The sequence below is a fragment of the Trichosurus vulpecula genome, chromosome 6 (assembly GCF_011100635.1).
Source record: "Trichosurus vulpecula isolate mTriVul1 chromosome 6, mTriVul1.pri, whole genome shotgun sequence".
In the NCBI taxonomy this organism is placed as follows: Eukaryota; Metazoa; Chordata; class Mammalia; order Diprotodontia; family Phalangeridae; genus Trichosurus; species Trichosurus vulpecula.
In genome coordinates this window covers 102,371,817-102,388,741 of record NC_050578.1, presented here as the reverse complement: position 1 = coordinate 102,388,741, position 16,925 = coordinate 102,371,817, and the positions used below count along the sequence as shown (strand labels likewise).

Here is a 16,925-nt window from a genome sequence, read left to right as displayed (position 1 = left end):
GCTCGAAGAAGGAAAGACTTGGCTTGGGATAGAGAGGTATGATGGATAATAATACTGGTTACCATTTATCGAGTGCTTTAAGATTTGCAGAGTGTTTTATGTGTCCTTATCTCATTTAGTCCTAACAACAACAATGTGAAATTGGTTCTATATATTATTCCCATTTTATAGATGAAGCAAATAAGTGACTTGGTCATGACCGCATGTAGGTCTGAGTAGGGATTTTAACCTTGTCCTTCCAGTCCCCTATATCATGCTGTCTCCCAGCTGTCTGTCTTCCAGTATTTGAAGGACTATTATTTGAAGAGGTGATATACTTGGGTAAAAAAATCATAGGATCATAGACCTGGAACTAGAAGGAACTCAAGAATGCATCTTTTCCAAGCCTCTCATTGTACAGTTGAGGGCACTTGGACTCTGGGAAATTGTCCAAATATACCTAGATATAGGAGTAATCTTCTGTGCTATCTCAGATTAGTTATAATATCTCCAGGACTTAGTTTCCTCTTCTGTAAAATGAGAGGTTTAGAATAGATCAGCAGTCTCCAAAGTATAGTCTGTGGACCCATGAGGTTCCCCAAGACCATTTTAGGGGATATGCAAAGTAAAAACTATTTCTATAATAAATTAAGAAATAAGTTGCCTTTTTAAATACTCCTCTCTTTTCCAGGTCCATGTCTGTATGAAGCCACATTTTCTTCATACACTTCAACCAAAATAAGATCACAGCAGACTGAATGCAGAAGCCATGCTGCTTTCCATGACTGAATAGAAGTCAAATCTTTGGGGGTGATTTGAGGGAGGCCTGGGGAATTATCAAGGGGAATATTAGTTGTTAACTGTTTTTCTTACAGCTCTAAATGGCTTTGTGATATGTGGGTGATTAAGGAGAAAAAAACTGGGGAGGGAATTATTGAGCATTGAGAATTCAGGCGTAATAAGATTTTATTGGTCTCAAGCCCGAGGTTAGCTGCAGTAGTCTGACCTCAAATGTATTTTTTCCTCTTTCACTATTAGTTATAATTGAGGGCATGAGACTTCCTCCTCTTCAGCTGTTCCTAATATTTGAAAAGCCTTCACCTTTAGATGGAATTGTACATGATAAACAGATTTGTAGTAATAGAGTTTTGATATGTTTCGTTTGGATCTAACTAGAGGCCATCCAGAATTCTATCCAACCCAGGACTGAGTGAGCTGTCCCTTGGCTAGTGCTGGCAGCAGCTAGTGAGTCCGCACAACAAAGACCCAGTTATTGTTTTTAATTAGATTAGATTTGCCTGATTCTAATTCTTTGAGTTATGTGTGAGAAATGCTATCACAACAAAAAGAGCACAAGCTAAATGCCATTACAATAATGACATTACAAAGAGAATTTTGTTGTAACAAAATTATTTCCATATTCCATAGAGGAAACACTTTTTGATTTGTTTACAATGAGTTATCTTATATAGCTGATGCATTTTTGGTCTGTTGACAAGTATTTAATAAGGTGCTTGTTAGATGCCAGCCAATATGCTAATTCTTAGAGATACAAAGGAAAGCAGAAACACAGTCAGCCCTTTAAGGAGCTCATATTCTAATAACTAGGTCTATACAAGTTTTATATATAAAGTAAATGGAAGATGACCTGAAAGGGGTTGGGGACCTGAAAGGATGTTCTACAGAAGGTAGAATTTAAGCTGCTTCTTGAAGGAAGCCAGGGAACCCAAGACAAGATGGAGAAGAGCATTCCAGGAATGAGAAAGGGAGATGGAACCACAAGTACAGGCTATTTGCAGCTAGATTATAGAGTACTCATAGCTAAAGAGAGGATTTTAAAATTTCATCCTGGAAGAGACTGGAACCACAGGAGTTCTTTGAGGGGGAGGGTGTGTATGTGTGTGTGGGTGGTGGTGGTGATGATGATGATAAGCTCTCTATTTTATCTGAATCACCTTAGCACCTGAGTGGAGGATAGATCGGAATGGGAGAGATTCCTACTTTGATGACTTTGTGCTGACCCAACCATTATTGGAAGACATTCCCTCCTTACTGCTGCTTTATGTAATTTATAGCTTCCTTGGAGGCTCAGTTCAGGTGCCACATCCTATACAAAGACTTTCCTCATTTTCATAGTTGTTAGTACTCTCCACTTCCTGAAATTACTTTGTATTTATTTGCCCATGAAAAGGTTTTATCTTCCAAGTAGAATATAATTTAGAAGGCTATTACAGTAGTCCAGGCAAGAGATGATGAGGTCTTGAACTGGGTGTAAGGTCTGGAATTCCCCTGGCTGGGGAACCATGTATCTCCCCTATAACCATGGGGTGTTCTTTTGATACCAAAGGAAGGGGCCAAGGAGTTCTAGATTGATTATAAGTAGTAGTCTAATCAGTCATTATGAATACTTACAAACAAAGGCAATCTTCAGTCAAGGGTGGCAGCCAGACAGTTTTGTGGGTCCCCACTGAAGAACCCCCATGGTAATTCTAGAAAAATGACAAAGGCAGGAGGAGCTGGAGAGTGCATCACCACTGATTGGTGGATATTTTTGGTTTTCTGCTTAGTAATGAGTTTGGGTATTAAGTCAATGTTATGCCCAAACATAAGTTTGTATATTGATCATGTTCCAGTCACAATATTCTTGTTTTGGCTTTCATAGATCATAGTATCTTGAGTTTTGACTCAGTGTCTAAGTTATGATTTGTAAATAGGTCATCATGTTTGGGCTTCCACCTTTCACAAAGATTTTTTTATGGCTTTTCACTTATTCTGTATATTAGGGCATTTTCCTGATTGGAACTGTACACTGGGCATTGTGTCTGTGTGAGTGGAGAGATAAGGAGGTATATGAGAGATGTTAGGAATGTAGAAACAAAACACTGGTAACAGATTGGGCATTTGGGGTGAGAGAGAGAAATTGAAGATGACACCGAGCTCATGGGGCTGGGTGACTAGGGAAGAGAGTGGTTCTCTTGACAGTAATGGGCAAGTTAGGAAGGAGAGATCATTATGGGGGAAAATAACAAATTCCATTTGGGCCATGTTAAGTGTCTTCTGGGCCCTCTTTTTGACAAAGTCTCCGAGGACAAAGGACTTACTTGAATATTTTGTGCATTTTTAGGTTTAGGAGAGCTGAATCATAACATGGCATACTAGAAAAACTTATTCCATAATAGTCCCTTTAACCAATCTATATTTCAGCTATATTGGCCTATTTGTTGTTTCCTGTGTGTTACATCCCATCTCCTACTTCGATGACTTTATACTGACTCCCATCCATTATTGGAAGACATTCCCTCCTTACAACTGCTTTATGTAATTCATAGCTTCCTTGGAGGCTCAGCTCAGGTGCCACATCCTATACAAAGACTTTCCTGGTCTTTGTTGTTGTTAGTACTCTCCAGTTCCTGAAATTACTTTGTATTTATTTGCCCATGAAAAGGTTTTATCTTCCAAGTAGATATGAGATTCTGAGGACAGGGATAAAAATCTCTATGGCAGGCTTTGCTTTAGTAATTTTCTCCTTATTGGCAGAAATTTGTTTTATTTATGATGATAAAGAAGGATAAAAGAGGAGATAATTACATGATCTCTTTAGATAGGTCTCCCATTTTTTCTTGTTGTGATGCTCTTGTTTTATGCTATTATTTTGAGCATATAAAATCATTATATAGAATCTGTGCCCAAATCTCAGGTTCTCACTTTGAGGGGTCTGCCTTTGAACATTCTAACAGCCTAGTGTTTAGAAAAGAAATACTTATTTTTCAGTGGTTTGAGATTTCTTTTTATGGAGAGAGAAATCCTCTTCTTCAGGTTTCCATGAATGGAGGTCTCAGGTATAAAAATAAAGCTGGCTTTCATAGGAGTTCTGCATATCTATAAGCCCAGAGAGCTTATTAGCAGGAACTTATAATAGAGAGTTTTGTCCCAAGATTTCACACTTCAGAACAAAGGATAGAATGGGTAGAAACATCTGAGAATGTACCATAATCATGTTATATCGAATCACATTTGGTGTCTGTGTGTTTGTATATTTACTCATATGCCTAATTAAAAAAAATGATCTAGTTTTCTGGATGTGACAATAAATCACATTAGGATATTTATTTGGGTCCAGGGGGAAAATATGAGTAAGAAATCAAAGCAACTATCTTTTGTACCCAGGTATACTTGAATAAATGAATGAATGAATGAAAACATCGATATTGATTAAGAACTTATTATGTTCCAGGCATGGTACCAAGTGCTGGGAATACAAATACAAGAGCAATGACAATCCCTGCCCTCAAGATGCTTGTATTCTGATGGGAGAAACAGCACACATGGGGAATAGCCAGTGAGGAGTACTTTGATCTGCATAGTTCTAGGGATGCCAAGTAGGGCCATCGAGAAGTAGATTAATACATCCCATCAATGAATGATAGAGTTGCTTTGATTGTGGTTCATGGTTCCAGGACTGGTTGGAGTGGGGGGTTTGGGAGGGCAGTTTGGAGAAGATAGGAAAGAATACTTGTACTCTGGTAAGAAACATAATACTGATGTCTGAGATACCAGCTTCCCATTGTGTCTAATATAAAAAAAAATCCTCAATCTGGCATTTAAAGCCCTCTACAAATGGGGCTTAAAGGCAATGCGGTAAAACAGATAGAGCACCTCAGAATCAGGAAGACCCAGGTTCAATTCCTATCCCTGATGCATAGTAGGGTCTTTGTGGCCTTTGTTCCCTCTAGACAAGCCTTTATAATTGCAGCTGAAGAGCTGATGCCATCCTGCGTTAGTGGTAGAAGGATTGTCTTCACTGAGAGTTTCCTATGCCCATGAGATCAGGAGTCTGGTCCAAGAAAACCCCCCAAATCTGCCTCTTGCCTGCCTTTCTAGTTTTATTGAAGTATGGTGTGGTGGAAATAGCTCATATAAGCAATACTAGATGAAATTATGCTGCGTATGTATGTATGTATGTACGTATGGTAGAGAGACAGTATGGCCTAGTGGGTAGAGAGCCAGCCTCAAAGCCAGGAAGACCTGAGAGCAAGCCTTACCTCAGATACATGCTAGCTTTTGTGACCCTGTAGACTAACAGTGATAGAGTTTCCTCACTATAGATAGTTTTTTTTAAAAAAAATTTATTTATTTTTAGTTTTCAGTAGTCACTTCCATAAGCTTTTGAGTTTTAAATTTTCTCCCCCTTCCCCAAGACAGCATGAAATCTGATATAGTCTCTACATGTACATTCTTATTAAATATATTTTCACATCAGTCATGATGTAAAGAAGAATTAGAACGAATGGGAGGAGCCACGAGAAAGAAAAAACAAAACAAAAAGAGAGAGCAAATAGTCTGCTTTGACCAGTCAGACTCTAGAGTTGTTTCTCTGGATGTGGATAGCATTTTCCATCATGAGCCTTTTGGAGTTGTCTTAGATCCTTGCATTGCCGAGAAGAGCCAAGTCTATCAAAGTCAGTCATCGCACAAGGTTGCTGTTACTGTGTGCAATGTTCTCTTGGTTCTCCTCCCCTCACTCAGCATCAGTTCATATACGTCTTTCCACGTCCTAGCTATTCTTAATCAACTGTGAGTGTGTGTGTGTATGTATGTGTATGTAAGGATGAGGTGAATAATTTACTCAATCCACTCTTCTTTGGAGTAGGTGAAAAAATGCCCACTCAGTCAGTTTCAGCGTGAGCCTCAGACTAAGCATGAAAAATCTTGGAAAGCCATCTGGTGAAATAAAGGGTGAGGCAGCTCTGTGGTACTTAACCCTAGGTCTGGAGTCAGAAAGACACAAGTCCAAATCTAGCCTCAGACACTTACCGGCTGTGTGACCTTGGGTAATTCACTTAACTACTGATTGCTTCGGATTCCTCAACTGTAAAATGAGGATAATATCAGCACCTACCTTTCAGGGTGGTGAGGATCAACGCAGTAATATTTGGAAACTGCATGGCATATAGTTGGTGCTATATAAAAGTTTATTCCCCCATTCCCCCTCTCCCAGTGATACCAGATAAAAGGTTTGTTCTATTTGGTTAGGGATTTCATTTTGTACCGTGGGTGCTTTATAAAAGCATTAAGGTAGGTGGAACGAGAAGAATTCTAGAAATTGGAGGAAATACAACTTTCCAGCACATTCCTAAGAAGGAACTTCCTGGTGGTGATGGAGAACTTCCTTGACCAGGTCTCTTTACCTCCCCAGTTTTGACCACAGGAGGACATTTGGAGCATCAAAGGGTCCTGTGAATGGGATAGGTTAATGGCATTATGTGCCCTGGGAGCCACGTATAGAACCTGACTCAAGACTCAACAAAGAGAGCCCAGCAAAGAAATTCCACCATTCCACCTGAGGAGAACTTGAGCATCCTGTAAATGGGAGAAAATGACTTCCAGCAATTAGGAGCTGTGAATGACCCCTTATAGTATCGCCGTGGTAAACACCCCTTTCTAAAAACTAAATTGATTCTTCACTGACAGTCTTTGTGGTGGGCTGTAGAGATACCCATGGGTTCTTGAGCTGATGGCTGTAGAGAATCACCCCTGACTCCTCAAGGTACCCTCTCAAGCCCTGAGAAGGAGATGGAGCTGCCAGATTTTGGAGACCCAGTTCATCATCTGTGAGAGCAGGAGTTGGGCTAAGGATGACCTAGAGCTTGCATGGACTACAGTTCATGTGGCTTAGGACCTGTTTGACTTTGAGCAAACCTTTTCCCCTCTGGGCCTCAGTTTCCATGTCTAGGAAATGAGGGGGTTGTTTTAGATGACCTCTTAATTCTCTTCCAGCAGCAATCTGTGATCCTATAAACCTGCCAGTGTAATCTCCTCTTATTATACCTTTTTTTTTTTGCTTCGCTTTGATTTTTCTGGACTTTCCTGAGAATTACAGCTGTGATCTTCTTGGGAGTTAAATGAAAGTCCCAGAATAGCTGCAAAAAAGGAAAGGAAAAGAAAGATGCAAAGGCTGGTAACAGCAGAATATAGAAAATATATTGGAAAATTTGATGTTCAAGGAAATATGTTTCCATAAATCTCTCATAAATATGGAGAATCGGTCTTTTTCTCTCAGTTTTATATTACCCTAGGGATATACCAGTGTCTTAATGCTTTGATAAGATGGGAATAAAATAGAAAGTGGAAAATATCCAGCTCTTTGATCTCTATCTTTATGTCTTTGTCTTTTATGCCATCATTTTAATTTGTAGAATCTCTAGATATCCCTCTTCCTCCTCAATTCCAGTTTAATGTTTCTCCATCTTTCCTCTACTTTTTCCCAACCATCATTGTGTGAGATCTTTAGGAATTTCTTAACTAGTCTGATAGAGGATACATAATCTGGTTACTGACTGATAGATAGACAATGGACATTATCTGGATAGCTGAGGTTTTCTTTTGTTATAAGCCTCAGAAAGAACCTTTGAGGAAGAATCTTAGAATTCTGTTGCTGTAAAGGAATGTGTTTTATAGTTTATTGTTGGCTGTTAAAGCAAATGAAAATATTCCAGATGGTAGACATGGTTGCCTTTTTCATCCTCATTAAAATGAACAAAAAAAAACACCTTGAAGTTTGCTTGGGCATATGACGTTTAGGGCAGTTATTCCAAATAAATTGGAATAAATGCTTTTTAGACTTATAGGCTTTTAAAAATTGCCCATTATCAAATATTGTGGTGCCACAATTGGGATAAGACAAGATTTAGCAGCTTATACATTAAAGGATCAGAAGGCTTGGAATATGATATTCTGCAGGGCTAGGATTACAACCAAGAATCATCTACCCAACAAAACTGAATATAATCCTTCAGGGGGAAATATAGACTTTTAATGAAATGAAATTGAGGGCTTTCAAGCATTCCTGATGAAAAGATCAGAGCTGAATAGGAAATGTGACTTTCAAATGCAAGACTTAAGAGAAGTGCAAAAAGGTAAACAGAAAAGAGAAATCATAAGGGATTCAGTAAGATTAAACTGTTTTCATTTGGGGAAGATGATATTTGTAACTCCTAAGAACTTTGTCACTATTAGGGCCGTTAGAAAGAGTATACATAGACAGAGAGCATGGGTGTGAGTTGACTATGATGGGATATAAAACAAAATAAAATTAAAGGTAAGGGAGATGCACTAGGAGGAGGGTGGATTGAGGGAGGCAGTTGTCAGAAGCAAAACACTCTTGAAGAGGGACAGTGAAACAAGAGAGAGAGTGAGAAGAATATACAGGGAAAAAAGTAGAATGGAGGAAAATACACAGTAATCATAATTGTGAGTATGAATGCGATGAATTTATCCATAAAAAATAAACAGATAACACAGTAGATTACATGATTTAGACATAAAGAGTGATACCATGAGCAAGTTAGGGGAGCATGGAATAGTTTACCTGTCAGATCTATGGATAAAGGAAGAATATATGACCAAACAAAATAGAGAACACAAGAGATTATAAAATGGATAATTTTGATTAGATTAACTTAAAAAGTTTTTTTGCACAAACAAAATCAATGCAGTTAAGATTAGAAGGAGAGCAGAAAACTGGGGAGAAAATTGACAGCAAGGTTCTCTGATTAAGGCCTCATTTCTCAAATATATAGAGAACTGAGTCACATTTCTAAGACTACAAACCATTCGTCAAATGATAAATGATCAAAGGATATGAATAGGCAGTTTTCAGATGAAGAAATTAAATCTATCTATAGTCATATGAAAAAATGCTCCAAATCACTATTGATTAGAGAAATGCAAATGAAAACAACTCTGAGGTACCACCTCACACCTATCAGATTGGCTAATATGACAGAAAAGGAAAATGATAAATGTTGGAAGGGATGTGGGAGAATTGGGATACTAATGCATTATCCATGGAATTGTGAAAACATCCACCTATTCTGGAGAGCACTTTGGAACTATGCCCAAAGGGCTATAAAACTGTGCATACCCTTTGACTCAGCAATACCACTTCTAGGTCTATATCCCAAAGAGGCCAAAGGAAAAGGAAAAGGACCTCTATGGACAAAAATATTTATAGCAGCTCTTTTTGTGGTGGTAAAGAACTGGTAATTGAGGGGATGCCTCTCAGTTGGGGAATGGCTGAACAAGTTGTGGTATATGATTGTGATGGAATACTATTGTGCTGTAAGAAATGACAGGCAAGATAGTTTCATAAAAACCTGCAAAGACTTACATGAACTGAGGCTGAGTGAAGTGAACAGAACCAGGAGAACATTGCATACAGTAACAGCAATATTATACTATGATCAACCATGAATATCTTAGCTGTTCTCAGCAATACAATAATCCAAGACAGTGCTGAAGGACTTAACAATGAAAAATGCCATCCACATCCAAGGAAAGAACTGATGGAGACTGAATGCAGATGGAGCATTTTTTTTCCTTTTTTTATTTTTCTCAGGTTTCTTTTGTCTCCGTTTTCTTTCACAACATGACTAATAGGGAAATATACATATTGCATGACTGGACATGTATAACCTGCATCAAGTTGCTTCTGCTCGAGGTAGGGAGGTGGGAGGGAAGGAGAGAATTTAGAATTCAAAATTTTAAAAAATGAATTAAAAATTGTTTTTACATGAAATTGAAAATTTTAAAATTATGTGTTAAAAGTTATGAACTGATCCAGCCATGGAGAGCAACTTGGAACTATGTGCAAAGGGCTATAAAAAAGTGTATGCCCTTTGACCCAGCAATGCCACTTCTAGGGCTATATTCCCCAGAGATCACACAAGTGGGAAAGGCATCCGTATGTACAAAAATATTTATAGCAGCTCTTTTGGTGGTGGCAAAGAATTGGAAATGAAAGGAATGCCCATCAATTGGGAGATGGCTGAACAAGTTGTGGTATATGAATGTAATGGAATACTATTGTGCTATAAGAAATGAGGAGCAGATGGACTTTAAAATAACCTGGAAAGACGTGATCTGATGCTGAGTGAGGGGAGCAGAACCAGGAGAACATTATACACGATTACAGACATGGTATCTGTAAGGACTAACTTTAATAGACTTGGCTCTTCTCAGCAATACAAGGCTCAAAGACAGTTCCAAAAGATTCATGATGGAAAAAGCTATCCACACCCAGAGAAAGAACTATGGCAAACTATTTGCTCTCTTTTTTTTTCCTTCTTTTTTTTTCTTCTTTCTCATGATTCATTCCGTTGGCTATAATTCTTTTTTACAACTTGACTGTTGCGTAAATAAGTTTAATATGAAGGTATATGTAGAACCTATGTTGGATTACATGCCATCTGGGAGGGAGGAGGGAGGAGAAGGAGGGGGAGAAACTTTGGAACTCAAAAACTTGTGGATCTGAGTATTGTAGACTAAAAATAAAAAATAAATTTAAAAAAATTACGTATTAAAATGAAAAGTGAAAAGCACTTGAGAGATAAAACAACCTTTCATTTTCTTAGGTTAGTGAGGGAGTTACAGATACAGAGTTATGAATGCACAATCAGTTGAAGTCGATACTTTGGCTGTTTTTGCTAAACTGCTATTCTTTGTTACAAAGGAGAGATTTATTTGTGGGGACTATATTGGCAAATGGCTATGGTGTAAACCAGAGGTGTCAAACATGTCAAAAACTTCCAAGTGCAGCCCGAACCATGTTAAAATGTAGTTCCTATCTGATTTTAATGTGCTGGTGTAGTAATAAAAAAGAAATATGTAAACATGTATGGTTTTCTAAGTATGTGCACTGCAGGGACCCTGTCATATAATTTAGTGGTCCTCATTTCCATCTAAGTTTGACACCACTGGTATAAACAATAAAATTTAACAAACTACTGCAGGTCAGAAATGACACAATTTTTTTTTCCTTATAAAAGTATGTTTGCAGAACTTTCAAACCTTCAAAATGTTCATCTGAAATTTAAGTACTAGAAATTAAATATTGGTATTTTTGGTTAATCCTTTCAATAAATCCTGAGTTTCTTGCTACTGCAGAAACTCATCTCTATGATACCAGTTTTCTCTTGGTTATGCTTTGTGGCTGCTAATCGGGGAGCACCACAGGCATCATGTTGTAGTGGAAAGAAAAAATCAGCAGATTTAGAAACATAGGCAGCAAGCTAGATAACACAGTAGATAGAATACTGGGTCTGGAGTCAGAAAGACCTGAGTTCAAATCTACCCTTAGATTCTTACTAGCTGTGTGACCCTGGGCAAGTCATTTGACCTCTATCTGTAAAATCATAGCATCCACTTCCTAGGGTTGTTGTGAGGATCAAGTAAGGTAATATTTGTAAAACACTTAACACAGTACCTGGTATAAACTGCTTCATCTGATTGTAAGCTTCTTGAGGGCAGGCTCTGTCTTGTGCCTCTTTCATATGCCCAGCGCTTAGCACTGTACCTGTCACAGATAGACATTTAATAAATATTTACTCATTGATTGAAATGTGTCAGGCATTAATAAATGCTTGTTTCTTTCCTGTCCTTCTTTCCATTTTAATCCTGGTTCTGCCACTTATTTAACTGTGTGAACAGATAAATCACTTAGCCTCTCTGGTATTGGATTAGAGGATGTTTAAGGTTCTTTCCAGATACAAATCTGTGATGCTGTGATCTTATAATAAGAATTAAAACCATTCCAGACATTAGTGGTAACAATATACTGTGGCAATAGGTCCATTGGAGGCTATTTAATATGTTAATTATTATTTCTGAAAGTTCTATTTTTCTGCATTTCTTTCACTTTAATTATGTCTCTAATCCTTTAAAATGTACACTGTCCCTTCTCAGAATGAGGAAGTATGTTTTCGTCTTTGAAGGTTTTACATAATTCCCTCCTTTTCAACCTTCTCAGAGAGAGCAGATTGGTGCTTTTAATCCCTCTGATGCTTTATTTTTAAATGTTTCATTGTTATTGGCAGCTTTTGGTTTTAAGAGTTCCTTTTTTATAATCATGCTTTTTCCCCCCATTGGACAAAAATCTATTTTCTGTTCATTCCATTCTCACCCCTTTTGGAAAAAAAAAAAGAAAACTCTTATAATAGTTATGCATAGTCAAGCAAAACAAATTCCTGTATTGACCATTTCCAGAAAAATATATACCTCATTAAACATCGTGAAGTCTATCAGCTCTTTGTCAAGAGCATCACCTTATTTTCAAATAGCCCTCCCACCTCCGCTACCCAGTGAGCCAACCCTTGTAGCCAAGAATAAAAAAGAAAGAGGGGAAAAAAGCAGTTCAGCAAAAATAATGGAATCATCAGCCCTGTGTATTGCATTGGAGGTGTGCCGTGCATCCTTAGTCTACTACCTGTGAATATAAAGAGTATACCGCCCCTCCCCCTACCCACAGTGTTGAATGCTCTCATATACTTTACCACTTCTGTGGTAACCTGTTCTAAAATGGAGTTCCATTTGCTGCCATAAAATTATTCCTTTTGTTTAGGCTAAATTGGCAGTTAAGGCCCATTTTCTCTGTTTTGCTGTCTCTGGAGATGAATGACTAAGCCATGCCTGCCTTCTGATGACCGTTTGTGTGCTCAGACAGTTTCAAATCATTTATTTATTTATTTATTTAGTCATTTATTTATTTATTTATTTATTTTGACTAGCTTGAATTCTTTAAGCCTATTCTCATGGGTCCTATTTTTCAACCCTCTATAATTATTTTTTTTTCTAGCTGCTTTTCTATGGGTCCTCTCTAAATAGTCCATAGTTCTTTAAAAATGTGACTCACACTGTTCTAAAGACTTCGTAAAGGCCCAACTGAGCTCATGCAAAACCTATCCTGGCTCTCCTGCTTTTAGATTTGCCTTCTGTTTTTGGATAGAGGCAAATTTATGCTTGATGGAAGGAAAAACCTCTTAACAATTAGAGATCTCCAAAACTGAAATAAGCTGCCCCAGAAGGTAGTAGATTCATCTTCAATCCTAGCCTCGATGAGCACCTATTTGTTGGGTAGGTTGTAGCTTGGATTACTTAGTATCCGACTGGTTTTTTGTGTCACTGATGCCATGGGGACAAGTCATAATAATCTATGTTCCAGTCTTAATATCTCATTCCTTCACGTGTGCCAGCCAACACCTTGTGTTCCACCTGTTACAAGTCCATTTAAAACAAAATACCTTAGTTTGGCTCCTTTTTACTTTTCTTTGGTAAACGGAAGTTGACCCCCCCACCCCTTTATTCAGGGGTGGTTTCTCTCATTTGTAAGTTCACTTAGAATTTGAAGTGTCAATGACTCTGCAGTGAGTGTACAGCTGCTGAGTCTATTAGCTCCGCTCTGAAATTCATTGATGAATATAATAAATAGTATTGGGCCCAGGATTTGATGGGATGCTGTTTTATAAATCTGTGAAGCCATTGATGAGAATCCTAACTTCTTGCTGTTGAGTCATTTCAGTCACGTCCAACTCTGTTACTCCCTTTGGGGTTTTCTTGGCAAAGATACTGGAGCGGTTTGCGATTTCCTTCTCCGGCTCATTTTTGCAGATGAGGAAACTGAGGCAAGCAGGGTTAAGTGACTTGCCCAGGGTCATAGAGCTAGTGTCTATGGCCAGGTTAGAACTCAGGTCTCCCTGACTCCAGGCTCAGCACTGTATTCCCAGAGCCACCTAGCTAAGTATTAAACCTAATTCCTAACATTAATATAAAAACATTTTACAACAATCCTGTGTGGTAAGCACTTTAATTTAGTTCTGTAGGCATTGGTTAGTTAATTACTATGTCGCAGATGAGAGGGAGCTGTACATAACATAGAGCGAGAGTTAGTTTGAAGTCTTGCCTCTGACTCCTGATACCCGTGTGACCCTGGGGAAGTCACTTGACTTCTTAAAACTCTCTGCAGCTCTCTTTATAAGTTGCAGAGAAAGTGTCAACCTCTGTCAGTAAAGAGAATTCCTCATTTCTGAAATTATGCTAATGGAGTTGCAGGTGCTAGTTCCTTTCTCTGTTCTATATATCAGGCACTTGATGCTCAGCATACAAAGACAAAAACCAAACAATCCCTGCCCTCAAGACTCTTACCTTCTGGTGGAGGGAAGCAAGATGTACACAAATAACTAATAGAAGTATTCAAAGTAAATACAAAGTAAGGACCGGGAGAATCAGTTTTGACCATAAATAGAGTTTTCCCTGTCAATATGTGTTAGAGGTAAGACTTGAACCCAGGGCTTCCTAAATCCAAGGCTGGCCCTCTAGCCACTGAGTCACAATGCTTCTCACTTGTCATTTAGCAGGGGGGAAGGGGAATCCTAGGCTGATATACGTTTATATCTAGGAATACATCATCATTCCGTTTTATTTGGTTACAAGGGGCATGTGTGAGTTAAGTGGAAACTTTAAGATTTGACTAAGAAAGATGCTCCTTCTCTCTCTTTCTTACGGCTGATTTGTTTATTCTTTGCAATTTGAGCCACTATGCTTAGAAACTGGAACTTCTACTTCATTGCGGTGGTGGGGTCAAACTGGTAGACAGAACATAATGAGATGCATTTTTATTATTGTCATTCCAGGTTTCTGCAAGTGACAAATGTGAAGAGACATCTTTTCCAATGTGACACTTGAATCTCAGCGATGACACTCCGAGTTTTCACTGAAAATTAAATATGACTTAGGAACATCGTTCCTTGGGAAGGTTTATGATGTCATCGGTTGCCAGGGGCAGCAAAATCCAGCAGGCTGTCAGCCTGCAGGGAGTTGACCCAGAAACATGCATGATAGTATTTAAAAATCACTGGGCACAGGTAAGAATATATTCAAGGAAAAACTGTATATCCTTGCTGGCTGAGGTAGCTATAAGGTTCTACTTCACGGAAACCAGCGCTCTCTTATACTTGTTTATCAGAGATCTGGGCTGGGCTCACAAACAAATGGAGCCATTCTCTTCAGGGTTGGCATAGAGTTGATTTCTCTTCTTTCTGTGTGCCTCAGAATGGTCTCTGGGTTAAACAGAAAAAATAACAAAAATAGTAGTAGTCTATTTTTACATGGCACTGATGGTTGGCAGAACATTTTACATACATCGTCTCATTGGGTGTTTGTAGCAACTCTGAAATAAGGCAGGTGTGAGTAACTCTGAGCAGCTAGGTGGCATAGTAGATGGAGTGCCAGGCTTGGAGTCAGGAAGACTTGAATTTAAATCCATCCTCAGACACTTAGTAGCTGTGTGACCCTGGGTAAGTTACGTAACCCTGTTTGCCTCAGTTTCTCCATTTGTAAAATGAGCTGGAGAAGGAAATGGCAAACCGCTTCAGTATCTTTGCCAAGAAAACCCCAAATGGGGTCATGAGGACCGAACAGCAACAAATTATTATCACTGATTTGTGGAGGAGGGCAGCAGTGTTGCTGACTTGGGAGTCAGGAAGATCTGAATTCAAGAGCCAACCCCCACACATAGATAATGTCTCTGTGACCGTTCATTAGTCACAGCGCCTTAGGCAGCTCTCTAAGACAATATAGGCTGTAAAACTGGGTGACATCTTTGTTTTTAGAGCAGCCCTGTGGAATCTATGTACCGATGAAATCACAGTTCCAGTTTTTTTAAAAAAAAAATTACAGATGGAAAAGTAGTGAGTGTTGCTGGTGAGATCTGAGCCCAGGTCTTCCTGGCTTCAAGTCTAGTGCTTAGGGGGCATGCGCATTACTCATATCACAACAGGGATACAATTCAGCAAATATGTATTGAAGGTCTGCTACGTGCAAGGCAGCGTGCTAGGATCGAATATGAGTCTCTCTTCTCAAGCACTATACATGTTACCTCGCGTGATCTTCTCCATAACCCTGTGAGATTCTTGTCCCTGTTTCAGAGATGAGGAAACTGAAGCTGAGAAAGCTTAAGTGGCTTCCTTGGGGTCATACAGCCCGTAAATGTCTCAGTCAGGGTTTTAACCCAGCTCATCCTGACTTTAAGCCGAGCATTCAATTCTTGTATCACCACCCTGCCTTACATTTTAATTGGGGTAGCGGACTACAATGCATGCACAGAATTGAAATGCAAGATCATACGAGCAAAGGAAAGTACCAGACAAAATATTATATGAAGTTTTGCAGAGGAAAAGGAGGAAGCTGAAGGAAATCAGGGGAAGCTTCACAGAGACAGCTGAGATGAGCCTTGAAAAAAGATAAAGATTGTGAAATAATTCTTGAGTAAAATATTAGCTCTTGTGAACAGCAAATAGACATCAGACACTTCCTTTTCTTTTTCTTTTTCTTTTTGCCTACCCTAACCTCAAGGAGGCACCTAAGAAAACCTTCCTTGGAGAAATAGGGGCATTATAGGAATTGAGGCGGCACAGTGGATAGAATGCCAGGCCTGGAGTTAGGAAGACTTGAGTTCAAATCTAGCCTCAAACACTTATTGCTGTGTGACCCTGGGCAAGTCACTTAAACTCTGTTTGCCTTAATCCACCAGGGAAGGAAATGTCAAACCACTCCAGTGTCTTTTCCAAGAAAACCCCATGGACAGTATGATCCAAGGGGTCACAAAGGGTCAGACATGACTGAACAGCATCAACTGCAATCTCCTCCTAAGTCTTGAACAACAGGTCTCAGCGTGTGTGGTTAGATTTAAGTGGTTTAGGTATAAGTTACCTGAGTGTATGTACGTAATGTCTACATTACAGAGACGTAGATGGGTGATTTTTTTTTGGCTTATCTGTTTGGGATGATCTGCAAATCTTACTTGCTCTGTTTGTATGAATAATTAAGGGTTGAGCATTCAGAAAATTTACCAGCCCACCCTTTCCACAGAGAGCACCCAGGGAATAAAATAAATAAAATTGGCTTTCTTTACTACTTGTCCAGCATTACTCTCCCCAGGTGAGTTGGTAAGTGGCTATTTATGAGACAGGTTTTTAATGACTGCCTAGCCACCTTCCTGTGTGCCGGAAACAGCATGTGGGGGAAAGAAAAAAGCACCGAGCCTGCAAATCACTGCAATTACAGGGGACACAATTTAGATCAAAAAATGAGCAGAATCCATCCTGTTTTTGAGC

The 16,925-nt window shown here is 38.9% G+C and overlaps 1 protein-coding gene across 1 annotated transcript in view; it reads left to right on the top strand.

The window, feature by feature from the left end:
• The window catches only part of FAM160A1 (family with sequence similarity 160 member A1), a 290,079-nt gene that overhangs the window by 104,542 nt on the left and 168,612 nt on the right, over window positions 1–16,925 (top strand). The window contains exon 3 of the mRNA XM_036762250.1: window positions 14,445–14,675. Within this exon, the coding sequence (XP_036618145.1) occupies window positions 14,571–14,675 (105 nt within the window). The 5' untranslated portion in view covers window positions 14,445–14,570. The remainder of the gene's footprint in view (window positions 1–14,444; window positions 14,676–16,925) is intronic.